The sequence below is a fragment of the Phaenicophaeus curvirostris genome, chromosome Z, assembly GCF_032191515.1.
Source record: "Phaenicophaeus curvirostris isolate KB17595 chromosome Z, BPBGC_Pcur_1.0, whole genome shotgun sequence".
NCBI lineage: Eukaryota > Metazoa > Chordata > Aves > Cuculiformes > Cuculidae > Phaenicophaeus > Phaenicophaeus curvirostris.
The window spans coordinates 37,051,452-37,078,456 of record NC_091431.1 but is presented as its reverse complement, the minus strand read 5'-3'; the positions used below and the strand labels follow the sequence as shown (position 1 = coordinate 37,078,456).

Below are 27,005 nucleotides of genomic sequence, written 5' to 3'. Positions count from 1 at the left end.
AACTTACAGACCCATTGGCCTTCGGAGAGACTGCTGCCTTATTCACTGCTTGACTTTGCAGATATTCAGCATAGGTAGATGAGGACCAGTGCAGCAACTCATTTCCCAATGTATGCTTTCTTTTTTGAGGCACACATCTTTTAAGCCGTAAAATAGACATTTCTTTCACAATGAATAACTGAAGGTAACAGAATCTGTTTCCTTTCAACTTCTTATAACATCAGGACTTCATAAGGATCTTTTACTCAGTTTCTAGTCTGTGTTTTATTTCACTGAAGCTCATTAGCACAGCCCATTTAAAGCTAAAGCAGGCTACAGGCTACATAATCAAGAGGCAGCATGTCAAAGAAATACATTTGAAAGCATGATTCATGGATTATTTCCCATGAACGGTTTTCTCCCGTCAAAACTGGCGAATGACAAGGCTGAATGTGATTCTTTAAAGTCTTTGCTGGAGATGAATAGCACCAGTGGGAAGGGGAGAGGCAATTGTTAATCCTGCCTATTTTTGAAAACAGCCTATCTGTGAAGCCAGGTCTGCCTGTCACCTCCTCTCCCTGAACACACCCTTCAGCAACAAGCCAAGTGCAGGACCAGGGCAGGCAGCCTGGTGATCAGCTCACCCAAGGCCCAGCACAGCATTCATACGGACTAGCTGCTCCTAACTGCATTACTTTGAATGGTTTCAACAGCATCCATGCTATCTGCTGAGAAGATGAGCAAAGCAGTCACTCTCCCTGACCTGCCAAAAGTTTCACTATCATTTAGGGAGAAAATCCAAACAAAATTACTTTCCATGAGATCATAGAAAACCCAGGAAAGGCTGTTTCAGACAAGCCATTTCCTTTTTATATTGTTATAATATCTCTTCAATTATACTACTGATTTAACACCAAGCATCATTCATTGCATATATCCACACAAGATAATTTTAATGGTTTCTGCACCCCCACATCATAAGAGAGGAGAGGCAGAAAAGAAAGAGCTAGCATTAATATGAATCCAGTGATGTGAACAGGCTGGACCACTGGGCTGAGACCAATGGCATGAGGTTTAACAAGGCCAAATGCCGGGTCCTGCACTTGGGGCACAACAACCCTATGCAGTGCTACAGACTAGGAGAAGCCTGGCTGGAAAGCTGCCCCGAGGAGAAGGACCTGGGGGTATTGATTGACAGCGACTGAACATGAGCCAGCAGTGTGCCCAGGTGGCCAATGGAATCTTGGCTTGTATCAGAAATGGCGTGGCCAGCAGGTCCAGGGAGGTTATTCTGCCCCTGTACACAGCACTGGTGAGACCGCTCCTTGAATACTGTGTTCAGTTCTGAGCCCCTCACCACAAGAAGGATGTTGAGGCTCTGGAGCGAGTCCAGAGAAGAGCAACAAAGCTGGTGAGGGGGCTGGAGAACAAGCCTTATGGGGAGTGGCTGAGGGAATTGGGGTTGTTTAGCCTAGAGAAGAGGAAGCTGAGGGAAGACATTGCTCTCTACAACTACCTGAAAGGAGGTTGTAGAGAGGAGGGTGCTGGCCTCTTCTCCCAAGTGATAGGTGACAGGACAAGAGGGAATGGCCTCAAGCTCCGCAAGGGGAGTTTCAGGCTGGACATAAGAAAAAAATTTTTCACGGAGAGGGTCATTGGGCACTGGAACAGGCTGCCCAGGGAGGTGGTTGAGTCACCATCCCTAGAGGTATTTAAAATACAGTTGGATGAGGTGCCAAGAGGCATGTTTTAGTGGTTGACAGAAATGGTTGGACACGATGATCCTGGGGATCTTTTCCAGCCTAGTGATTCTGTGATTCTGTTATTACATGGCTGCCAGGTTACTGAGGCAATATCTAATGGGATCACAGAGCTAGGCGCATCAGCATTTGCTATTGCTAGATTTGCCTGTCTCCTCAGATCCACATATGCTCACTCCTTGACTACCTGTGTTCTTTAAGTATCGAAAAATAAGAGCAGTTAACCCTCCCTACAAAAATTAATACTTCTTGTGTGTCGTTTACACTGATATTGTCTGTTATGTAAAATGTAGAAATTTGCAGATCCAAGATCTGAATACCACCATAGTGGGTACCTGCCACTAACCATATGTAATATTTTGTAGATATATTCTGACATGTAACAGTACACATCTGACTAGCGAGCAGATAAAATATTCAAGAGAGGCAATTACCCATAGCACTCACAGCAATGCTAACAGAACTTACATACTTGGAGCTCTGAAGACATCACCCCAAGTTGCAAATGATCTATTATCGTAGAAACTCACATGGACATATATCTTTCTTTTCTTAAATGTACTGGGAGAGTTGTTCCATTTGATACTAATTAACCATCATGATTATAATCTGTTTACTGTGATGATTATTGTTATCATTATTATTGCTTTAGGTAATTCTAGGAATTCTACTTCCTCCTTCAATCCTCAGCTTGGAATTCAAGAACAAAGATGATATGCCTTACATGTCCCAGGCCAATGAGATCCATCTTCAAGAAAAGGAGCCAGAGGAACCAGAGAAGCCAGTGAAAGAAAAAGAGGAGGAGGACATGGAACTCACTGTAAGTGCTGACAATAAATCACCAGCCTGAGTACTATCAGTTTGTTATTTATATACTCTGTGGGCATTGCAGGCTGTCTGACAGCTAAATTTAGGAGATGATAGGTTAGCAATCTTAACATTCCCCTCTCCTCGGTGGGACTCAAACCAGGCAAGTTGGCATCATTGTGTCTTGATGTTGCAGCAGTGCACAGTGATGCTGAAGCATGATGTTGTGATGCAATATCCTCGTATTTTGATTCTATTTGATGCCTCATCATCTAAAATAAATTAATGAGATTTCAGAATTGAAAGCACTCAGCTATGATAGATGAGTAGCCCTGTCTCAGAAAATAAGCTTGCTAAGACTTCCTAAGTGAAAATGCCCAAGTTGCATTCAAAATTTTTCTCAACTTTGGTTAATTTCATTGGAGAGCAAGTAAGTGTGCAAACAAGCAAGAAAAATGACGAGAATGTTTTTCAAAATTCTTTACAAATTTGTGGTCATTGCCTCTCACACATACACACGTGCAGTTTTTAATCCACTGAAGGCATTAGCAAACAGCTAGACAGCTCAGACCTTACCAAGAGCTTCTGCATCTCAGCAGAATTGTGTAAGAAATGACTTCTGTATTAGTAATATAGCCTTAGAGGAATAATTTGCATCACAAATAGAATGAAATAGCTAAAAGTCTGGAAAACTATACAAGTCATCTACTTCCAGTCTCTTGTTCTCAGACTTGTTTGACACTTTTTACTTTAGGCAGTTATCATATGAGCTATCAGACCTGCCTTAGCTTGGTTTGCTTTGCTTTGGTTTGGGTTAGATTGTGGTGTCTTTGAAATGCTTAAAATTCAACCACAGTTGGTCAAAGTGAGGATAGAGGCATAGAAGTAAAAGGGATTTTCCTGGTTAATCTTAAAACTCAATTTAAAAAAAACCAAAAACCCAGACTGTTTCCCACAGGCAAACAGCAGAAGCTGCCCGCAGGACCCCGTCTGCGGGCAGGCAGAAGGACCTCCCTACAGGACCCAATATGCAGGCAAGCCGAAGGAGCAGCCCACAAGATCCACCTACAGGACTCGTTTGCAGGCAAGAACCTGGCCGTTGGGAAGGATCAGAAGCCAGAATAGCAGCCATGGGCTATTCTCTGCTCATAAACTATTGATTTCAATTTACTATCCCTGGCTTCTGATCCACTTATGAAGTGCCTATTCAAATCAAATAAGCACTTTGCAAGCTGCCTTTTTCTTGGCAACGGGGAGAAATTTGGGGAGGAAGTCATTTCCATCTCTCTGCAGTTATCCCAGCTCCTGGTTTCTTGTCTACAATACTGTGTTTCTTTTTTACTGTTTGATTCCTGCTGCAAGGTGTGTGGATTGGATCTACTTTTCCAGATCAGTCTTAAATGTTTCCTCTCTTCTCCCTTTCACATGCTGTTTTATTGCTCTTTCCTGTCATTGACTCTGCCCTTAACTCCTTCAAATTTGATGCATTGTTCTAGCGAAGTTTCAGACACTTACAGACTTTTCTATTGAACAAGAACAGTTTTTGTGAAGTCCTGCATGTTTAGAAACAGTCTTTCTGGTATACCACTGATTACAATACTTCTGCATACAATCTGTGCTGTGCTTTAGGGACTTATAGCACAGCTTCTTCATTCAGGTGCCCTTCAGTGGTGAGAAGAGATGCTTTGTTAGTAGCGAGACCTTTGCTTATCTTTCTGTCCTTAGATGCCATAGCTGGTTATATTTAGTCACCTTAAGGAACCTTGTGAACGACTGTGTTCCTTCCCATCTGATATGTTTTAAATGTAAGAAAATATTTTAGATTGAAGCTTTGTGTTGTTCCAGCCTTAGTCACATGGTCTGGAATAAGTTAGGTGAGGTCTCTTCTCCACTGATGAGAGGATGCCTGCAAGACTGTTTCAGAAGTGCCTTTGTGAAATTTCCCTTTAGCCACCCTTACAGTAGGGATACCTTATTCATAGTTCATAAAGATTAGTAATCAATTGTGATGTGATATCACAATTGTTTACTCAATTGCTGAACTGCAGGTCAGTAGATCAGTCATGGGTTTTTTCCACATTTTTCCTTTCAGGACAAACAAATAGTTTGTGTTATATGTGTGTATATGATTACTACAGTTTTCTTTTATTAATTTGCTTAATTGACACATGATTGTTTAAAATTTTTTTTTTATTTTACATAGTTTGTGTTTCTGAGCTTTGTTCAGCTTAAAGCTTAATTAAAAATCATTTTCTTCACCTCAGAAGTCCATTTCTGGCAAATAAAGGACCATCCAAACAATCTGCCCAACTCTATTTCTAATCTTTCCCAATGAATGCTTCTCACGTCTCTGTATTCTTATAATATTAGGCCCATAAGCCTTTTTATAAAAGTGCTTTTAATACAAAGAGATTACATCTAGTCAAGGTCTGTTCACTGATTTCTTAGAAAGTTTTGTGTGTCCTGGACTGCTAAGCCCAGGTAACTAATTATGAGAGTCGGTTTCTTCCTCTGCGCAGAATGGATGAGATACAGGGCCATGGTGATTTTTCTGTTACTTTACACGTCCTTTGCACAGAATAATGTGATCGCACAGACTACCGCGACAGTGGAATATGTCTCCAAATGGGTGTATCTGCATGCAAGTATCATAGAATCACAGAATCATAGAATAGTTTGGGTTGGAAGGGACCTTAAAGGTCATCTAGTTCCACCCCCACTGCCATGGGCAGGGACACCTAGATCAGGCTGTTCAAGGCCCCATCCAACCTGGCCTTGAACACCTCCAGGGATGGGGCATCCACAGCTTCTCTGGGCAACTTGTTCCTTTGCCTCACCACTCTCATGGTGAAGAAATTCTTCCTAATGTCTAGTCTAAATCTGCCCCTCTCCAGTTTATACCCGTTGAAAATGTATTTGTTATATGCTTCTCTCAGATGATCTGTGGGTAGCTGAACATTTGGATATACAATAAAGATATAGTGTTCATTCCCTATTTCTTGTTATTGACACCTGCTTTTAACTCTATATCAGATATATGAAAGTGCTGGGCACACATTTCTTAACACCTAGATGCTAGGAAACAGACTTTACTTATAGCGTCTACTCATAAAAACATGCTTGAATACTGCTCTCATCACTGCTTTCTCTGCCTTAAGTTATTTGCCATAGTTTGTGCACAGAGTTATTAATCCTGGATATTAGACATAGAGTAACGAAGGGGTGCTAAAGTCTAAAGGCCAGGGGCATTTTTTAACTGGTGCAATGTCCTGACCAGAGCCTTAATCAGTTGCTCATTTTTAGGTCAGTCAGAAACTCCAGCAGCCTATCCTCCCAAAATAACACTGATTCTGGAAGCATCCTTATCACTGTTTGATGCCTTATTGCTTGGATATTAGAGTTCCCCAGTAAAGAGTCATGTTTCAGAGCACAGAATAACTCATTTAAGTACTTTAAGTTATGTTTCAGTTCTTGTTTTGCTCCTTTTGTTCAAATTTTCCGCATCAAGTAGGCATGCCACCACCACACCACTGCCCTGGCACAATCCATGCTCTTTGCCATGCTCAGCAGCCAGGATGACTGACCTCCTGGAACTTTAGCCCTGCTCCTCTGTATTCACCTTTAAGCATCACTGAGCACATGCAAAATACAATATTACATACCTGTAACTCAAAGGCACTAATGCTTTTTTGCTATCAGTATTTAAAGGCAGATAACAGTAACTCTAGAACAACTACCATGGAAGCAGCCTTTCCATACATAGCATCTCAGGTGCAGAGAGAGAGTTTATCCATCCAGCTATGTACCATTTCCATAACAGTTCTATGTGAATATGGGGTAAGTTTATATATTGCACATAAATTTCAGTAAGGATAAAATTTAAAGAGCCTGTAATCGTTCTAACAGGACTAAAATTTCTGTTATTTTATTGTAAAACAGCTAAATATATTATTGGATCATTAACATATATTAATGCAAAAGTGCACAACCCAAAACTGTCCTAGTTCACTATCAATGAATAGTCCTAAATTACATTAAAAAAATCTGGCAAAATTAAAGAAAAAGAAAACAAACCAAAAAACTCAAACAAAACAGAACAACAGAATCCTTATTAGAAAAATCTCCATGTAAAACTATGCTCACATCAATCCCCTCAGGCTAAAATGATGTGGTTGTACTGTTCTTTGCCATATAGTTGAGCTGCTATCAGGCTTACCTTGCGTGACTCATGGTGAATCATGGAGAAAATTGTGTATTAGAGAAAGAGAAGCTGCCCACACAGAGCAGTGTGTTGAGTTATTCCCACCCTATTGCTTCGCCCTCCAAGTGAAAATACATTTCTTCACATTCAGTGTTGCAGCTGTTCTGTTAACACAGTCACTTAGGCTATTTCTGTATGTTTCTAATAGGGAGGCTTTTCAATTTGTTAATACTGTGATATAATTAACAGTTGGGGACATCAGGTCAAATCTAATCCACAGCCATCTCAGAGCAGTTCCCCGTCTGTAGCACAGGGGGATGGGAGAGGTTAGTATTATACAATCCAATTAATTAAAAAATAATTATAGCAAGATAAAATTGCAGCATCATTACCAATAAGAAAGCATGAGCAAAATAGGAAGGAAATCAGCATCCTTGAGCTAAAACATAAATCCAGGTGCTGAGAGAACATTATTCTAACAACATCCATAACTCACTGATTCCTGTGAGAACTAAGGACATCTCAAATTTAGTAAATTTATTAAATTGTGAAGGATTTAAACTCTGTAAAATAATCCCTTTCACTAAAGAACAGAGCTGCTCATTTGTTAAAGCTGCCAGCATTCATTTTCACTCTGCTGCAAAATTCTTGAGCACCAGAGGACAGCAGAGACAAAGCCTTGGGGAAAGCTACAGAAAACTCTGTAGCACCAGATAGCGGTTTTCACTAAAACAACACCAGAGGTTAAAGAGAAGCAAAGAAATTAGTACCTTCTTGGACTATTAATTTTCCCAAAGCATTCAGACCGTATTTCACTTATTTTCCCAAACATACTACCCCTGGTTATGTAGACTTCAGGTAATGATGCCTGGGGTTCTGCGAATATTGTTTAATCTCTGCTGCTATAGTTATATTCGGTAAGTCTCATCTTCTTGCACACTATCTGTTTATCTAATAAGAAGCCTTAACCTCTGCTTAGCAGCCACTTTATCTTTTTCATTTCTTTTTAAACCCTTGAAGGACTTCTAAGGGGGGTTATGTGCTCTGTGAGAAGCATATTTTTTAATATGGTTTGGTTTATCTACATTTATGGCAATAAACTTAGAAAAATGCAGGCATAAAATGGTAAAGGAAATCGGTAACTTCATCAAAGCAGGCTACAGTTTTAAGAGTATCTCAGCAGGTTAGTTTTAGTGCAGTATATTTGTGTCCTGAATCTTTCCTCTATTTTATTCAAAACCTGTGTGTAGTCAAATTCAAGAATATAAGGAACCATGTGGAAAGAGGAAGAGACTTCATAAAAGAAATAAAGGGACTACATAATAAAGAGACTACATAAAAGAAATAAAAGAGAAATATTAAGCAGGAGCTGTCTAGGACCATACACAGTTCAAATGCCTACACTGACTAGGGGGAAAAAAAAAAAAGGTGGTCATCAGTTTATCATTACAAATTACTTTTTTACAGGACCAATGACCTATATGAATAGATCCTCATGAGGCCTAGAAAAAGGAAGAAAAAAAAGGAGGTTGTGATTCTTACTTTGAAATACATGAGAAGTGCAGCACCTGTTCCTGCAGGGCACTAGAACCACATCAAACAGCTCATCTGAAGCTGATTATTTAAATATGTACTTAACATCTTGTTGAATCAGAGAGCAAAAAGATAGGTGAAAGAAGGATCTCTTTATTGAAAGTCATTGTATCTGGCATCAAATTGGTGTATTTATGGGCTTAGCTTTCCATGTTTCTAAGTTTTGGATGAGAATGTTATCTTCAGGTATGGTTAAAGTTTCCTTCAGTTTACAAAGTACAAAGTGCTTTGATCTGCTTGTAGAAATAAAAGCATCATTGTGCAATCCATACATACTTAAATAGGACAGTTGTATGTCAATTCTTACACTTGTTTTCATGTGCAGCAGTGCTACAGTCTATAGGTGCTGCAGATACAAGAAGTAGTTACTATTACAAAAAGTGGAATATTTTGATTTGAGCTAAAGTAGAGTTAGATTTTCATGTAAGTAATGGCTTTTTTGTTTTGAAAGCTAGATAGAATGTCCCTCTGATAGCATTTTTTTTTAAAAACAGTGTTTTCCTAGACATTGTTCATTCTTTGGAGATGATAACTCTTGTGTAAAGTGTGATCTGTGCTGAACAGGTTTGTCTTCTTCTATAATCACTTCCGTTTGAAGCATTTCTCTGTCTCTAAGGCCAGGTCAGAGAGCTGAAGCCAGCTTCAAATTAGGAAGAGATTTGAGGATTGTGAAGTTCATAAAAACATTAAAATTAGTCCTTGGAAAGTAATAGAATATGTGTAAGATTTCTGGGGAAATGTTTACATATAGGTGGGAAATATATTCTGTAACCAGTTCTTGTTTCATTGCATGTGATTGATGAGATCACTCCCTCTTATGTCCAGGCCTGATTAGAGGATGCTTGCTTTCTAAAACTCCAAAATGAATCTTTGAGAGTTTATTTGATGGCATTTTCCGTATCACTGCCACAAACTAAACAGTATGAACTTGCTTAGGTCACAGTGACCTAAAATCCACCCTTAGTCTACTATTCACAAAAGAATTGTTTCACAAATAACAACTAATAGATCACTCTGTACTCTAAATACAGAGGAACACCTTCTTTTAAGCATTAATCTCAGTGAGTATACAGGTTAGCCCGTTCTCCCACCTTGCTACAGCTGACCATAAAGTAAACAAAATATTCCAATCATTTGCCTGTTAGATTTGCATTTATAATTTAAGTCCTTTTAAGTATGTGTTTCTGGAGCTCAGTATAGCTCTTCAGTGAGTCTGAATTGCAAGGGTAACAGTGATATCAAGCCTAACAGAGGCCAGGCTTGAGCAGTCTGGAACTTCATTGTGGAAGAAGCTACAATCATATAGAAGGATCTTTCAATACGAGGCTTTAATGCTGCAGTGAACTCTACTGGTCAGGCCTTTCTGTGGGATCATCGTCTGTGATAGAGCCAATAGTCAATGTAAAAAGAGTTACTGGCTTCATTTCCTCCAGTCCAGCAACTACCAACTCATCTTTCCCTGTTGTTATTTCTCAGTCTCAGCCTTATAAACGTCTCTTTGTTTAAAACCAAAACTTAGCTGTTTTCTGTGTGTATCTGTTTATTGTATAGAAGTACACCACAAAAAAGCTGTTGTCAGTGAAAAATTTTGCTGGACATACAGCAAAAAGGAGAAATGTTCTTCACATCTCATTTTTTGTTCACCAGTCAAAGATTTCACACTGGTGCTGGCAGTTGCTGCCAAAGCATTTGTGGTTTTTTTGGTTTACAAAGTATTGAATAGCAGCTTCCTGGCAAAAAAGATAAGCTGAGAACCAGCCATTTTACACCTAGCTATGATCACTTGGTTTTGTCTAAAGATCAAAGAAATCAGAGATGTTCTGAATAGTTTCCTTTTGAAATTTCAAAAAAAAATGCTTAATTTCTCTTTCACAAAGAAAGAAACACAAAAATGTCCTTTCTTGTAGGCAATGCTGGGACGAGGGAATGGAGAGTCCTCAAGAAAGAAAGAGGAAGAGGAAGTTCAGAGCAGGCACAGACTGATTCCTGTTGGAAGAAAGATTTATGAGTTCTACAATGCTCCTATCGTTAAATTTTGGTTTTACACAGTAAGAAGTATTTCCTGTTTTGTTACTACTGTTTGGACAAATGCTGAAGTTGGCTTAAGGTCATTTTGTGTGCTTCACTGAAAGTCTGCATCCACATGCATTGGGGGGCTTACCCACAAATAGTTTTTAAAAAATCTTTTACGGAGTTTAGCTAGCACTTGCAAATCTGTCTAAGACTCTGAAAGGCTACCATTTCTTTCAGGAAGTTAATGGTTAAAATTTGAATGACTGTGTATGTTTTTCCTCAAATACAAGAATAAGAGGCAGGTTGCTGCGTCAGTGCTCCCAAGAAATTCACTGCAGGGAAATTCCCAGTAGGAAAGCTCCCAATAGTAATCCCAATGGGAAGCTGGGTTGAATCAGGATATTGAATTGTATAATAATTGATGAAAAAAAGAAGCAGTTAGAACATGTCTTTTCTTGGAACATTTTTTTTCCTTAGTTCTTTTTTTGACTAATCTGCTAGATGTCTCTCAGAGGAAATGTTTGTATAAGAGCCTACAAGACAACGAAAGCTTGAGTAGAAGCTCATGAACATTTTTCAGGGACAAATTATGTAATCAAATCAGTATAATCTCCTGGTGTTACGAAGAAACAGACTTTGCAGATGAAGCATAGAAAACCCTACATAGTATATTTTGACTGAAGTAAGACAATATTAAGACCTTTAGAGGGCATTCTCACAGATTAATTAACTGGTAGATTAAAGTTACTAGGGGTATACAAAGCTTTTTGGCAATTAGTCATGAAGAGTCGATACTAATTATTCATTATCAAGCTGGAAGCAGGGATTGGGAAGAATTGCGTTAGTGTTTCTCCTACATTAGTTGCTATCTGATATTTTGATTCAAAACTTGGATGATGGAGATTACTTATTAAATTTGAAAATTGGACTAGAATGTAGAAGAAAGAGATCAAAAAGTAAAATGAACATAGAAAATAACCATTTTGGTCTATTTGGCTGGAATATTCTATTCCTGTTCAATTTCTGCGTCATGTGGCAAGTGTGGGCTGGTTTGAAGGACACAAAAAAAAAGAACACAAAAAATGTTTCAAGAGGTCTGTAAAACATGACTTAAGGGGAAAAAAATAAGGAAGTGAGGTAGTTTTCTTTAGAAAAAAAGAAGTCTGCAGAATGAATATAATAGTCTGCAAATATGTGTAAGCAGCTGCAGAGAGGAGCAAAATGGAATAATCTCCAAGTCCTTGCTGAATAAGACAAGATATAATGGTTTAAATTGCGGCAAGGCAGTTTTAGATAAGAATTTAGGAAACAGTTTTTAACTGCTCTGAGAATTACTATCATAAACTCTGTAAGGAGATGATAGATTTTCCATTATTAATCATGTCTAAGTTTGTCTTATTGAAACATATGGCCACTGTGGTACACTAATTAATCCTGCCTGTGCACCATGGAACTGGCCATATAATTTCAGGTGGTCCTTCTCAGTAACATTTTCCATCATTCTGCTGAATGCACAGCAAATCACAGAGAATGCATCCTTCTTTAGATGACTTCTAATAAGAAAAACTGCTTTGCTGAGGTCCAGGCAATACATGTACAGGCAGCAGGAACAACTCACATCAACAGAGACTAAAACATGGTGAATAGCTTATGCTAGCAAATAACTCCAGTTTGGCAACTTGGAGTAACTACTTGCTGAATTGTGTGGCCACTGAACAGTAATCAGGCCAATGAGTCTAGAAACTTCTTATCAGCAGCCTCATTTCATTGTCAATTGCAATATGTATTATGCATAACCAGAAAAGTCTTTACACTGTAAACAGAAGGAAGCACCCTGGCTTTCCCTGCTAGTTCTGTTCTGAAGTGGTATTAAAAGACCAATGTTGCAATTCCATTTAGACCTGTTCCTACGGCTTTGTGTCCTGATGCAGGTCTCAGTGAAGGTCACTTAGTAAAGCTGGATCTTGGCTGCACTGAATTTGAAGAGCAAATTAAGGTGGATTTTAGGTACAGTGCTTGACCAGTTGCATACACTGAAAAATTCCGGGAGAGTAAAAGCAAAACAACTTTCAGATAAGGGCTAAAACTGCAGAGTCTACCCCACTTCTTACATAGGCAGAAATACTAAGGATAGATTTCAAAATAAATCCTCCAGATTTTATATTTCACAGTCCAAAATGCAAGGGAAGTGACTATACCTATGGCTATCATATGCCACTTAAAATAATTTGATTCTTCTGTATCTACCTGTTTGGTCTTACTCAATAGCTGTATCCACCTTCCTTGTTAAAATGTGCAAGTGTGGGCTGAATGTGGGGATGTTTGAGTAAGTAACATTTTGGCTCAGCACATGAGCCAAAATAAACAGGTTTTTTTTCAACAAAGGAAAAACAGCCTTTCTCTCTGGACATGTAGTAGTTTCAAAAGTCACCTACTCTGTTCTGGTTTATGGCTGTTGCATAGAAAACCATGACTCAAAAGTTTAATCTCACAGATTGCTTGAGAAGATGGCCTTCCCCTTTTAACTACTAGCTTTAGGCCGAGTTGCTAGCAGGATTTAAGAGCCCACATTTCTACCTCTTCTGCAGAAGAATAGCTACAGTGGGACTTAATATCCCAAATAAGAGTAATGTTTTAAACATTAAAATGGCTTTGCCCTAAGTTTTGTGTTTTAGGGCCACTTCACTTTATGAAATTAATTATTACAATCTGTGACAAAAGTGGAAGGTATTCTCTCTCAAAGCACTATCCAGTTGGTACAATTTTCAGATTTGTTGCTTAGCATAATGAGTATTTGAGTATTTTCTGTATAACGGCACACCACCCATAGGAGGCCAGGGAGCAGCCTGCCCTAGAAGCCCCTTAGCAGATATTCCTAACCTTAGTTTCTTCAGGTACTGCCCTCAAAGGTGAAATTGGAAGCCCTTACCTCTTTTTCAAGCCATGTAAAAGCAAGAAAAAGAGGGTCCAGCTACTTGTGTAGTAGTACTTTCAAAGAATCTTGAGTACCAGCATAGTCAGCTGTAGTCAGGTTTGACCACATTGTGGGATCAGGACATCCTCCTGGAAGGCAGGAGAAAGTTACAGGTCTGGGGAGTGAAGAGGAGGGTGTCACTCACTATCTAAAGGTGTTATTTCTTAGGTTAAAGTGGTACAATTTCAACACCATTTTCTTCTTAAATCAAGATGCTTTTCTATTCTCTCTTTTGTTTGGTTTTTTTGTTTTGGTTTTTTTTGCAAGCAAAACCAAAGGCTGCTGAGTCAGACCCAGTTAATAAGTTTTGCTGGTAATTAATAATCAGTAAGATCTAAGAGGAGGGATGTTAAGTGACAGTATCATCTGGCTTTTTGTACTATAGTAGAAGATGTTACTTCAGTTAAGGAGGTATGTGTCCAGTTCTGCCTATCCAAACAGAGTTTCTACTGACTCAGCTGACATCCTAGATGTTGACCTAAGTCAATACTGCTCTGTTTCTCTTGGAAATGTTAAGGGAAGATCGGTCTCTAGATCTAAGCATTGCAATCCCTCATCATGCACGAATAAGATCATTTCCTCTCCTGTTTTATGTAGACAAGCAGCAGTGTTTCAACTATCTTCTCTGTGCTGTTACTTACGGCCAATATAAAGAATTATCTAGTGTCCTTCAAACTACCAACTAGAAGAAAAGCCAGAACCCTGTGGCTTTTAAACAGAGTAGAAGTGATGTTCTCTAACAAATATAGTAGGATTATAAATTTTGTGAGGTGCTGAACACTGAAGTAATCCTACCCAAAAGTTACAGGCCTGTCTTGTGCTTGTTTTATCGTAAGTCTGACACCAAGTATACAATAGTTGCAAGTAATACGTACCTGAGAGAGAAAACCTGTACTGAAATATGAATGTATGGAATAAGCTTTCTGCCACAATAACTAAAATGTTCATGCACAGAACTGAATCACCTTTTATCTGAGGTAAATTTGAAGGTAGATATATAAGGAAAAGCAAAACAAAAAAAGCTATCTGTTGTAAATTACAAAAAAAAATAAGACTAATGAATGCATTACTACACCTGGCTACCTGCTGCAGCAAAGTGTATGGGAGTAGCAACACTTTGGGAGGAGTCACAGTATAGCTTAGGTCCATGCTACACTGGCTAGGAAGACCTCTAGCAACACCTAGGACCATCTCGGCTCCAGGCAAGGGTTGTGCTGAAAGGATTTTGGATGCCAGAGCCAGCCTAGGCTAAGTGAACAGGGAGAAATAAACACAGAGGAAGGGTATTAGAGGAGTAAAGGGTGTTAGAAACAGGTAGAGGAGAAATCTTCCCATAGGTAACTTAGTTCGGTAGCTGGCATACTGGTATCAGAGTTCCCATCACCATGGTATGATCCAGAGGGACTACATTAATACAGTTTTCTTGGGGAGGCAAATGTAGTTGGAGGAGAAGATGTTTGTGTATGTGTTTTATAGATTCCACCTGTTTTGTGATTTAATATGAGCTTTTTCAGACAACCTTGAACACTTTCTGATTGTTCTTTTGTAAGTTTAACTCTGGTTGCAGTAGAATTAGGAATATCAAATCATACCAAAGAAACTGGCTTGGTTATATAAATATAGTGAATATTGATATTGATTTTGTTTCTTTACAGCTGGCATATATAGGCTACTTGATGCTGTTTAATTATATAGTCTTAGTGAAGATGGATCGCTGGCCATCTACGCAGGAATGGATTGTCATCTCATACATTTTCACTCTGGGAATAGAGAAGATGAGAGAGGTAAAGTCATCCCAACGAAGAAGGAGAGAAAAAGAAATTATTTTTTTTATTTTAATATCAGTTTTTATTATTTTTCTCAGGATAATTTTTGATGAACAGGCTTATCATAAAATGGGGGGGGGGGGATCCCACAGAAAAGCAGATGCATGGATTGTTAAAAATACAGCACTAAAAAAATCTATCTTCATCCATTTTAAAATCAAGAATATCTCTCCCTCGTTCTCCCACAGAATTTCTCTGTTCATGTTTCTGCAATGGACAGTTAATAACGTTCACAAGTATGGGGCAGTCTTCTGACATATCTTAAAGCTCAGCTGTATTCCTTGAGATGTGGCCCAGAAATTGGACTACGTTTTAGAGAGAGGCAAAGGAGATACGCTGTAACAGAATGGACATGGAGACATAGGGATAGCATAGCACCCCAAATAGAGTTCATTAAAAATTTGTTGCTGTTCTGTCTGTCAAAGTATCTTATGCAAAGGCTTTAAATACAACCAGACATAGCTGGGGGAATATTGAGATCCACATTGAATGTTCCAGCCCATTTCTACTAGGATTTCTGCCTTTTAATTTTAAAAAAAAAAATTGCTAATTATGTCAAGCAATAGTATGTGTCTGCCTAAAGATGCTAAAGCAGATACCTAGAGCTGAGACAGAGCATTTAAGACAAGACAGAGCTCCACCCGATGGCAGAGTGAAGTTGTTCTGCCATCCCCTGCCCATCATGGTCTTTCCCTCTCACAGCTGCTGCAGTGCCCTTTTCACTCGGCCAAGTGCACTTTTTTTCCGCGTTGACATCAGAGGCCAAATTCAGCCCTGATGTGAGTGGGTGCAAGTCCTATTAACCTCATCTGAAACAGCACATTTGTACCCCTGTGCTGAACTTGTTACCATCTGCATTTGTATTTTCTGCAGCAAATGCTTTTGAGGGCTAGACTAGAAGTGGTCTAAAAAGTAGACTAAAAGTCACTGTAGTGACTTCGACTTCAAAGTCAGATTTCAAACACTGTACCATAAATTCTACATTATAAATAAAGAGAGGAAAAACCCACTACTTGGGTGGCCTATAATGAATGTAGTTCACTAACTGAAACCAAAAAGAAAACACTGGCAGTAGCCACACAAGGACTCTGTGGCACCGATGGAGACCAAGCACAACTAGCTCAGTAGGTGGGAGGCTGCTGGCAGTAATTATATGTCCCAGTTTTGACTAATCATTCACCCCAAATTGTCCTTTCCATAAAAGTCCATCAAGAACATTTGTCAGAGTGGATTTCTAAGCAGATGTTTAAGATCATTTACAGAAGACGAGCCTAAAATTCATCCTGAAAATGAATTATAAGAGAAGTATAAGAATGCTGTTTATCTTCTTAAGAAACTGTATGAGTCTACTCATATGTTCTCAGGCTAATACAGAAAATTAAACAAACAGCTTTTTAACTCACCAAAAACTAGGAATTATTCATAGAAATCACTTGAAGAATAGTTTCAACAGTAACTCAGGAAAGCAATAAAGTCTCCCAAATGGTCTTGCGAAAAGAATGACAATAAATTCATAAGGTAAGATTAATTATATTTTGTGTATTAAATTGTCTGCTGTGGAATTTAATTTCCAAAATCAGACCCAAGTAGTAGCTAGTATCTCTCTGGGTTAAATGCTAAATCCAGGCCTTTTTCGCTATTTCTTGACAGTTGGATACACATTTTAGAATAATTTTGTTTAAATCTATAGTTTCTTTAAACATAAACTTTCTGATGAAATGTTTTTCTATAGTTCTCCCTCAATTCCAAGACTTTAAGTAGAGTCAATAAATTTGAAAAACAGAAAGACATAGTATATTTCTTCTGATCTGTAGGAATATTAGAGTGAGTGAGGTTTTCATCCTTTTAAGTATCTTACAAATACAGGCCAAGAAAGATTATTTTCTGAAGAAAACATGAGATTACATGAGATATTTATATGATAGGAATCTTTCTGCTTTGCTTTTGGTGTGGCGTATAACTGTTTACTATAGATTTCTTCAAGCTTAACTCAAGATAGCTCAGATCCTTTCCTCTCCATGTGCTCCGTCCTTCAGATATTGATGTCAGAGCCCGGAAAATTGTTACAGAAAGTAAAAGTTTGGCTCCAGGAGTACTGGAATGTTACTGATCTTATAGCTATCCTCCTGTTCTCTGTCGGGATGGTGCTACGTCTGCAAGATCTGCCACTTCGGAGTGATGGACGAGTGATATACTGCGTTAACATAATTTACTGGTACATACGGTTATTGGACATCTTTGGAGTAAACAAGTATTTAGGACCATATGTTATGATGATTGGGAAAATGGTAAGAAAAGTTGGTGTACTCCTGTGTTTTACCAGCATGTTCTTGAATCTGTGTATTTGCCCAGTAACATCACTGCAGATTTATCTGTATCTTTCTTACACATTAACATTTTCATGTAGGCTAGAAGTCATTGCCTTATTGAATCAAAACCTCAGCACAGACCCCCCAGAACTGAGGATTAGAGTCTGTCTCTTCTGTTAGATAATATATTGCTTGTCTTTCTCTGAGGTCTCTCTTCAACAGCACAGCCATCCATCCTACACCTCTGTGCCTCATTTGCACAAAACAGAAAGGATGCTAATTTTTAACTAGTTATAAATGTGGATGGATAAGGTAAGAAAAAATGGGTTTGGTACCTTGAGACTCTCAAAGAAAATGTGTTGTAATATGCATGGTATATTCAAACCTATAGTGGTTATGATTAAGACTGTGACCTTTCTATAGTTTGCTCCATATCCATATGATCTTCCATCTTTCCTGTTCAGCTGTGTCCTTGTCAGATGAGAAGTACATTTGCCTAATTGCACCCTCTGTCCGCAGCCACATTACATCTACACAGCATAGCAAGAGTTTGAACAGTTTATGTAATAGTAAATGCATACAGGAAGAACTGAGAAATGTATGCTGCCAGATGCGTAACTTTTTACTTTCTTGCATTTTCTTTTATGTTTCAGGAGAAAGGTTGCATTAAAACACCATTTTGCTTGCATGAGTTAAAGAAAATGGCTGAGTTCGCAGACGCACATGCATATGTCCCTAGTATTTGAATACCTGCACATGTAGCTAATACACATCCTCATGTTTTATATGCAGTTATCCAGCTTTGTTATGAAAATTGTTATTCTTTCCATGCATTCTGGGGCTTAAGATTTAATTTTTTAAAAAATAGTATAAAAAACCCTTGAAACTTGCATTCAGTAAAAGGGTAAACTGAATATTAACTTTTATAAATACAAATATTACTGCTGTCTGATTGCTCTGTGGACAGTAATCAGCAAGTCCAAATAGGCTGTCTTTTATGTTTGCCTTACTATGGTTCAGAAAGAATAGACCTAGCCATCCTCCTTCCTCACCATTACGGAAAAGGGGACATATATGAATGAATGGACAACAATCCCCTCTTGTTATTACACAAATCACGACAAGCTTAGGGACTCCACGCAGACATAAAACTGCAATGCAAAATGCATGTCCAGTCAGGCTCCCTACTCAACAGGTGACCAGAAAACCATTGTTTTACCTCTTCGATTTACCAGCTTTCAATTCCAAATCCACAGTCGTGGGTCTGACAAAGAATGAAGAGCTTAGTTAAAAGAAAAAAAAGGACAGAGAGAGATGGAAGGAAAGTGGTGTTGATTGTTTCGTCCTACAAACCAGATTTTGAAGTGTGCTACCTTCCTTCAGGGAAGCCAACAGGATGTTGATGGAAGGGATTTTGCAGAGCTGTGATGTATACATGTCAAAACACTGAACAGTTCTTCTGGAAATTACTATGAAAGGACAGCGGGACAAGAGAAAGGACCAATAACCAAAGGGAAAACACTTTATAATGATCTATTTCTTTCCTGCCGCACCTGGACTACGTCACTCTGTCAGGGGATCTGGTGGTCATGGGGGCTTACATGATATTGAAAAACAACAACCCTCCTACTCTGTTGTATTTTTCACAGGTGCCATGCACAAAAAATTTCAGAGCTGTGATGCTAGCAAAGGCAGTCTGAAAATCAGTACAATAATAAACAGATTGGCCATCAATGCTGAACTCCTAGTAGTCAGTGTTACAGATGCTTATAGGAGACCATCTTCACCGATAGTGTAAAATAACGGTTTATTTTTCTCCTGGGGTCAATACAGAAAGGAAGTGATTATATAGATTGTATAATTTCAATATTTGCAAAACAGTGTAATTTCCATTCCTCTATCATCCTCAGATGTGTACAACAAACTAAGCCCCACTCCACTTTCTGTAGAAAACCAATATATATAATATATATATAATACAGGAAATATATACAGGAATATATATATAATACAGGAAAATCACTAGCTTCTGTGGGCTCAGCACTCACTCAGAGGGTGTTGAATTTAGCTGCCAGAGTACCCTGAAGGCGTTTGTGGGTAATTGCTAAAGCAAGGAAGTTCTTTTATTTTGTGCCTTCCTGTTACCTGATTTTCATGCCTCATCCAACTTTCCATGCACTCAGCAACTCTGACACATCCTCTCTGCCCACACATGCCCAACTGGTTTGACTTACACAGATTTACTTCTTGCATCTCTTTTCTGGACGACTTATTCCCCTGTGTAGTGGCCAGGCCATTTACATCAAGCACAGACTTCCCTGGAAGTTGCACCTGCTTGCCCCAGGCTGTAGTGGACTCTCTCGTACATTTTATTTTAAATCACATTTGTTTAACTCCTTGGGTTCTGTCTTTTTCATTTCATGGTCTTGCAAGTACCATTCAGTGCTATGGAGAATGTCCAGTCTGGTTATACATACTTCTACAGAGTAAGACTATTACATCTACTGTGTTCCTTAACACACCACATTTAAAGCCTGAGCTTTTATCCTGAGCCTCTGTTGTGAGGAAGTTTTGGACTCAGGAGGAAAAAGGTGACTCTTTCCGTCTTTCCAGTATCAGGAAACTTTCTCAGGGAAGAGCTGTAAGATGTTTTACCTCTGGGCACTGTGGACAGGTACGCAAGTTAAATTCAGCAAGGAGTAGGAATGAGCTTAAGCAGTTTAAAAGTAATTGGCTAAAGCAGAGTAGAAGACAGGAGGAAGCTGAATGACCAAGTTTATCACTATCTATTAATTTCAGTGACAGAATATGCTTATTATTAACTGCTTTTCTGATCTCTGCACATTGATGGATTGAGTCCCTTTTTATTTGGGAAGGAAATGAAATGAAGCCACTGTGGCATGTAAAGAGAGTGGTGGTTCAGTTACCTTATTGTGTGGAAATGTATACATTTTCTTAATTTCTGTGCAAATAAAAAGGGGGAAATGGAGACAGCCTCTTTATAAAACTGCACAAACAGTTCCTTGTTCTATCACCTTTTTAAAATATAGACTAATGAATTATTCAGAATGATTGAAGTGGTCATTGCCTTGTTAAAACAGCAATTGTAACTTGACCCTACAGGCCAAAGGGCGCAGTGCCCATTAGAGTCAGTGGAAACTCCCCTGTCTTTTTCACTGGATTTCAGACGAGCTACTGGGGTTTTAGAAAGACTCCCACTTGGAGGAGATAAAAGCTAATATGCACCTTAAATAGAGAATAGCACTGAAAATGTTATTTCCTGCAACATGAGGTCAAACTTGTGTGATTTTTGATCAAAAACACTGGAAGCATTTAAGAAAGTACCTTAAATTGCCACCAAATGCTCATTATGTTTATTTTCTTACATGACATTTTAAAATATGTTATATCATGTTTCATATTTCTACTTGAAACCACGTTTCATCAGAGAATAAAGGAGGAGGAACCAGGTTTCATCTCCACATTCCCTCCCTGGGAAGAACTAAATATAAATATGCAGCTTACCCATTTCTAGATGCTCTCTGAGATACAGTGATCTGGAATTCTGCTGTCATCAGATTTTCTTGAGAGATTAGTGCTCTGAATAACATAGGAAATTCAGTGATTTACTTGTCTAACATTTCTTAATTCTTTAAGACATTTATTTATCTCTCTGATGTCCACATATGGTTTTATTTATTTATTTATTTATTTCCTACATTGTTAATGGACTTCAAGACTTTTATTTTCCCCTGCTTTTTTTCACTTGTCCCCTGTTCCTTCTTTCCAGCTCCTTGAGTCTTTCCTGCCAGAGCCCTGCCCTACAGGTGTCTCTCTCTTTAAGCCTCTCTTTCAGTAAAGATGTGAATATCCCTTTGTTTGCTACTCTGTGCCCCTTTCCTCTCTCTATTACTTTTGCAGTACTGTATTACTTTGACCTCACTTCTCTGTCCTTGTGCTTCGAAATTGAACAACCCCTGCAGCAGTGCCAGATCCATCTGCTGCAACTGAGTGCCCTCTTCCACCAGCTCTTGTTATGAGCAGCCCTGCCCTTGAGCTGCTGCAGGTCCCTCAGGAAGGCCCACAGCTGAGGTGGAGGTTGGTTAGGCAGAATGCACCTGACCCACAAAATGCAGAGACTGAGGGGATTAAAACGCATATGGTTTAGAGAAGTTTTGACTCGTTTTATTCATTGACAAAAGTTACGTCCAAAGCTGTGAAAAACAGCTCTGTTATAACAAGCTTTATACTGAAGACCTGTGAGTAAACCTGTAACTAAAGGTTTTAAAGGGATCTTACAGGGACTTTACAGGACTGCCATTTTTTTCACATTTATTTTGGATTATTAAATGTGTCTGCTATACTTGCTTGGTGCCGGTTGCTCTGCTTTCTGGAGGGTCTTTTCTAGCTCTTCTATCTTCAGCTTCTGTTCACCATCTCCTAGGATTGCTGTCCTACTTTTTCCAGGAGCATTTTTAATGGGTAGGCGTTGTTTGCAAGCATTAATTAAACTTGTGCATATGTTAATGAGGTCTTCAACAATGGAGGAGAATAGGGTTGAGTGTGTGTGTTATCTGCATTTTTATTTTAAATATGGCCTTTGTCAGAATCCCCCACCAAGCTTATTTGTAGTCCTGCCAGTATCACAGCTTGCCTTTTTCATGGTTGCCACCATGGTGTCCCTTATGTTGCAGTAACAGGCTGTTCTGCCACCTGTTACTCCTTATGTTAGATGCAGCTTCCTTCTTTTGCTCCAAGACAATGACTGCCAGTGAATGAAATAGTCCATGTCAGCCCTTTTCTTTGGGTACAGTTGCCACTAGGTGCCCATAAACAATACATCATTTCGTGACCCTTGCCCAGATCAAGCAGCTGATTCCAGTGAACCTAAAGTCTTGTTTGAGCCAATGGTGTGACCAGATGGTATCCTGTATTTTCAAGCCTATTCATAACATTTTAATTGCTCTTAAAAGCAACATTGCGTAAAACCCAGGACAAAATAATACCACCTTATTCTTTGAAAAAGAAATTGTTATGTGTAAAATTGAGAATGGCTTTCAAAACTGTTTTTAAAAATTCTGTTTCTAAGATTTAAAAAAATTCTTTGCAGCATATAATATTAGGTATATGGACAAATAAGTACCTCTAATTCTTGTCCTTTCTCTCTGTTTCTCTTTTCCTGTCATTACATTCAGATGATAGACATGATGTACTTTGTCATCATCATGTTGGTGGTTCTGATGAGCTTTGGTGTCGCAAGACAAGCTATTCTCTTCCCCAATGAGGAGCCTTCATGGAAGCTGGCGAAAAACATTTTTTACATGCCTTATTGGATGATCTATGGGGAAGTTTTTGCAGACCAGATAGACCGTAAGCAAGTTTATGATTCTCATACTCCAAAGTCAGGTATCCAACTTTGATCAGATGATGTGCTATTAGATCATGTGTGTGTGCTCAATAAATGGCTCAGGATAGAGGAACTCCTCCGTCACAGAGAATGGTCAAATTTTTATTTTTTTAGCTAATATTGGGGTGTGAGTTTCAAAACATGCTTCTGGCATCACTTTGCAATATTTTAACCAGAAATCCGTAATGCTAAATTATCTTGTATGTAAAAAACATTTTAAATGCTTCCTTTTTAGCAGCTGGGTGACAGGGATACCCTCCCAGGAATCCACAGCGAGTTTGTTAGTATACCCAAGGCATAAAAAGTCACTCTTTTTTTTTTTCTCATCCATTACTTTGATTTTAAACCTGAAGTCTTTTACCTAAATTCATACTGAACATCAAGACTAATAATACTGGGTTAGACCTTCAGCTCCTGAACTTCATAAGGATCTAATCCAATGTGTTTCCTTTTCTCTGTTACATACTTAGAGCCACCATCTTTACCCTATACCATGTGATGCAATTCTTTGGGGACAGTAGATCCATTATTAGATTTTTGCTTTATTTAATTATTGGAAGACAAGACTGCATATAGAACAAGAGCCAGTATTTCAAATACTATCACCTCAATAATCATTTGGATGATGATCAGGAAAATGCTAGTTTTGTATTTAAATTAAACCTCTTGGTGCCACCCGGTGCATTATGCCAAAGGAGAGGAGTGGTTGTGAGAAATGATGTGATATATGAACAAACCAAGAATCACAAACACTGACATGCAACTGATGTTCGTCATTCCTACTTAAATATGCATGAGCCTTGGCAGCATTTAGAAGTGAATATGTTTTCCAGTGGCAGATGGTACCCCTTAAAGTTCTGTTTGGGATAATCCTTTTTATCATATGTACCACCTTAGGAAAGGGCAGTGTTTTCATAATTTATCTTGTGCTTGTTCAGTATTGACGAAGTTTGAATAGAAAAAAGGTGTTGATTTTTCACCTGCTGGTTAAGGTAATAAGTGTGTCTATATCATCAATAAATCCCCCACCTTAGTGGAGTTTCAGATGGACAGATGTATACCTATCACATGGCAGATACTTCAGTAGTTCCATGTTCATTTCTTCTTCCCAGTCAGCACGGAATCATTACTGTGGACACAGATAAAACCTCTTTTTTATGTTTACTTCCCCATTTTGTTTTCAGAGACAGCATGGCATGCAAGGAAGTAAACAAATACCTAAAATGATGAAGCTTCTCACTGAATTTAGTTTTTTACCCGATTCCCTAATTTTTATCCTTCTTCCTTTTCTTTTCTCTTAAAAATTAATTTAATTTCAAAAGAATAATAGCTGGGGGTATGAAACTTCATCTTTCTCCAAAAGCATAATACAGGGATAGTGTTTTACTGCATTAAACTTTGATTTCCTTCCACAAGCAGAATTCTGTCTGTCCCTCTACAAGCGGCCATTTATTGATGTTGTACTAAATAACTACCATAGTGCAACAAACATGGCAATTGGATGAATAAAAAGTTCTTGGTTTTTTTTTTTAATGAACTGCTGATTATAGTTTAGAACCCCAAAACCTGAGAAACCAAAATGTCTTTAAATGAAGCATGAATTTTACATACGAAAAGGGGGTGGCAGACTCCATACCCTTGCATGAGGATTTACTTATTCAGATGCCCAGCATTTAAACCTTGTAAAGAGATGCAATGTTATTACTTCCGAGGCTTAGGGAAAGCCAAATTCCTGGTAGTTTCAATTCCAGCTATAAGTGTACACATGTTGTTGTTCTGTCTGTGTCAAGAAAAGTAGGAGTTGCAACAAAATTTGTGATGCCAAAATTAAAAGCAGCACCTAGTTCCTCTTTCTTGAGAGACAGATGATGCAGGGAATTAGAATCTGCCACTCTTTCAGCAGAGAATCTGTGCAATATGTCATGTCTATCTGCGGCTTGGTTGTCTCAAAAATTTTACCTCTGGAGTAGACTGGGAGCATTAGCAGAAGCTTGCTGATGTTGTTATACAATCAAATTTATCTGATTTGCAACCGAAAGATTTCACTAGTATACCTACATTTCTTCACTATTTGGAAATCTGTTGCTACATATATTTTCCAAGTTGTTCTAAGCTAAATCAGCCACTGTATCTGTGTTTCAGTGTTTGTACTTTCTCAAATACAATAAACATGTTCTAAAATTGTTATGCCACATCTAAACTGCAATTCAACTTTATCACTTGGAGCACATTTTTATTACTATTATTTTAGCAAACCAAAAGGGTTTCTTTGTGGTTTTCTTTATATTTTATTGTTTAATATTTGCAAGTTTGGGGTTCAGCAAAAGTTCTGATTTGAGTCACATTCCTGGAGATATCCTAGTGTCTGAGAAATGTACAAAAAAAAGTTTGCTACTCTAGAATTTCTAACTTACTTTTTTTTTTTAATTTTCTTTTGATTTGTGAAGCTTGCCATTAAGACTGACCAGATACAATGTTTGGATCCATCTCACCAGCTGGCAGCCTGTCCATCCAATGGTTCTACTCTGATTTTTGTCTCACGCTGCAGTGTTAAAACCCTAGCTAAATGCCTTTCTCTAAAATAACGCATGTCATATACAATTACACTTTTATCCATAATTTCTGTATTCATTTCATTTTTTAAATACATACGTTCACTGGAGTGTGTAGTATTGTCCTTTCGGCATGTGATCTTATCTGCAACTCAAATGGGGACAGAATTATAAAGTATTATTTTAGCCAAAAAATTCACAATACAGTTGTCACATGCAAAGAACTTTGTTTTCACCTTAGCAAGCTATCTGCCTCTCCAGAATACTATGGATAACTGAAGTATATAAGATATCCTGAAGAGGAAGGGGTTATTCAGGGTCTGAATTTGCTTGGTAAAAAATGTAGATAGATGACATAAATGGCAACTTAGACATGGCAGTCACCTGTAGAAAATCAGCAGCAGATCTCACATTTTCCTGTATTCAGAAGGCAAAGCAACTGAGAGTGTTACTAGCCGACATGGGTTTGGTTGTTTTGTTGTTTTATTGTTTGGGCTGTTTTTCAGACTTGTCTGGTGTTTCGTATGTCAGATATGCATCTGGATTTTCTTTCCAGCTGACAGTATTTCAAGTGCCATCTGGAATCTGAATATGTCTGGGTTGTTTGTTCCCTGTGCCTACTCCCTTATTGGAAAAACTTACATAGTTTAAGAGGAAAAGATGGGGCCTCCTTCTCTTTCGCTTGTATTGGAGGAATGCCAAGTAGCAAGAATGCTGTTGTCTCTGAAGATGAGAGATGATTATAGATTGGCTTTAAGTATCAAATGAACTTAAGAGGAAACTATAGTTGTTACAGAAGACTTTTTAAAACTTCTTTAGATTTCCTATTCTATTAGATTTATTTTTTTTAAGCTCTTGAATATTTCTTAGTATAAATGAAAATATTACACTAATTTCTATAGGAACTTAGAGATTCCATGTCTCTGTAGGAGCTTGTCATTTGCATGGATCCTTCTGGAATTAGAACAAACAGAGCCACTTTGCACAAAGGAAAATAAATCATACCTGTGCTTTTTTTCTGCTTTTTTTGCATCTGTATTGCAGCTCTGCAGCAGAGGCAATGCTTTCAGCATTATTAGACAGAGGCAGGGTATAAAATCTGTGTGTAGCCTACACATGATTTTGAAAGTCTCTCTGGCCTGAGTTGCAGTAGTATTCCCCTTCCAAGCAATTCTCTGAGGTTGTATTTTGGGTTCCACTGCATTGGATAATTTAAATATGAATGGGAGGAGGAGGGAGAAAGGACTAGAAAGAAGAAGAAACATGCAGGGATTTACTATATATTGTGATTAAACCATCGACAGATTGGAGTGATGCTTGAAAGTTATTTTTAGTGTGGCTGATGGCAAGAAGAACATGTAAGGTCATGATGCTGTATTTAAAGCCAGCAGGTCGCTTAGCCTTTTTCAGCATTAACCAACATGGCAAGCTGGTAAGGTTTCTTAGGCATTTGATTAAAAGATTATAAGATACTTTCACATTCTTTGGGTTCAGAACAAATTGGAAGGTGCCTATATACTCATAGACAGGGTGATGAAAGTGCATTTAAAACATCCACACTTCAAAAAAAAAAATTTTAAAAAA

The 27,005-nt window shown here is 38.3% G+C and overlaps 1 protein-coding gene across 8 annotated transcripts in view; it reads left to right on the top strand.

The window, feature by feature from the left end:
• Window positions 1-27,005, top strand: part of TRPM3 (transient receptor potential cation channel subfamily M member 3) — a 271,182-nt gene that overhangs the window by 223,863 nt on the left and 20,314 nt on the right. For 3 of the 8 annotated variants that reach the window (XM_069880805.1, XM_069880804.1, XM_069880812.1), the window contains 6 exons: window positions 2,392-2,559; window positions 3,505-3,630; window positions 10,248-10,388; window positions 14,983-15,111; window positions 17,190-17,441; window positions 22,658-22,868. In XM_069880805.1, the coding sequence (XP_069736906.1) occupies window positions 2,392-2,559; window positions 3,505-3,630; window positions 10,248-10,388; window positions 14,983-15,111; window positions 17,190-17,441; window positions 22,658-22,868 (1,027 nt within the window). The remainder of the gene's footprint in view (window positions 1-2,391; window positions 2,560-3,504; window positions 3,631-10,247; window positions 10,389-14,982; window positions 15,112-17,189; window positions 17,442-22,657; window positions 22,869-27,005) is intronic. The other 5 variants (XM_069880809.1, XM_069880807.1, XM_069880808.1 and 2 more) reach the window with 3 other exon arrangements.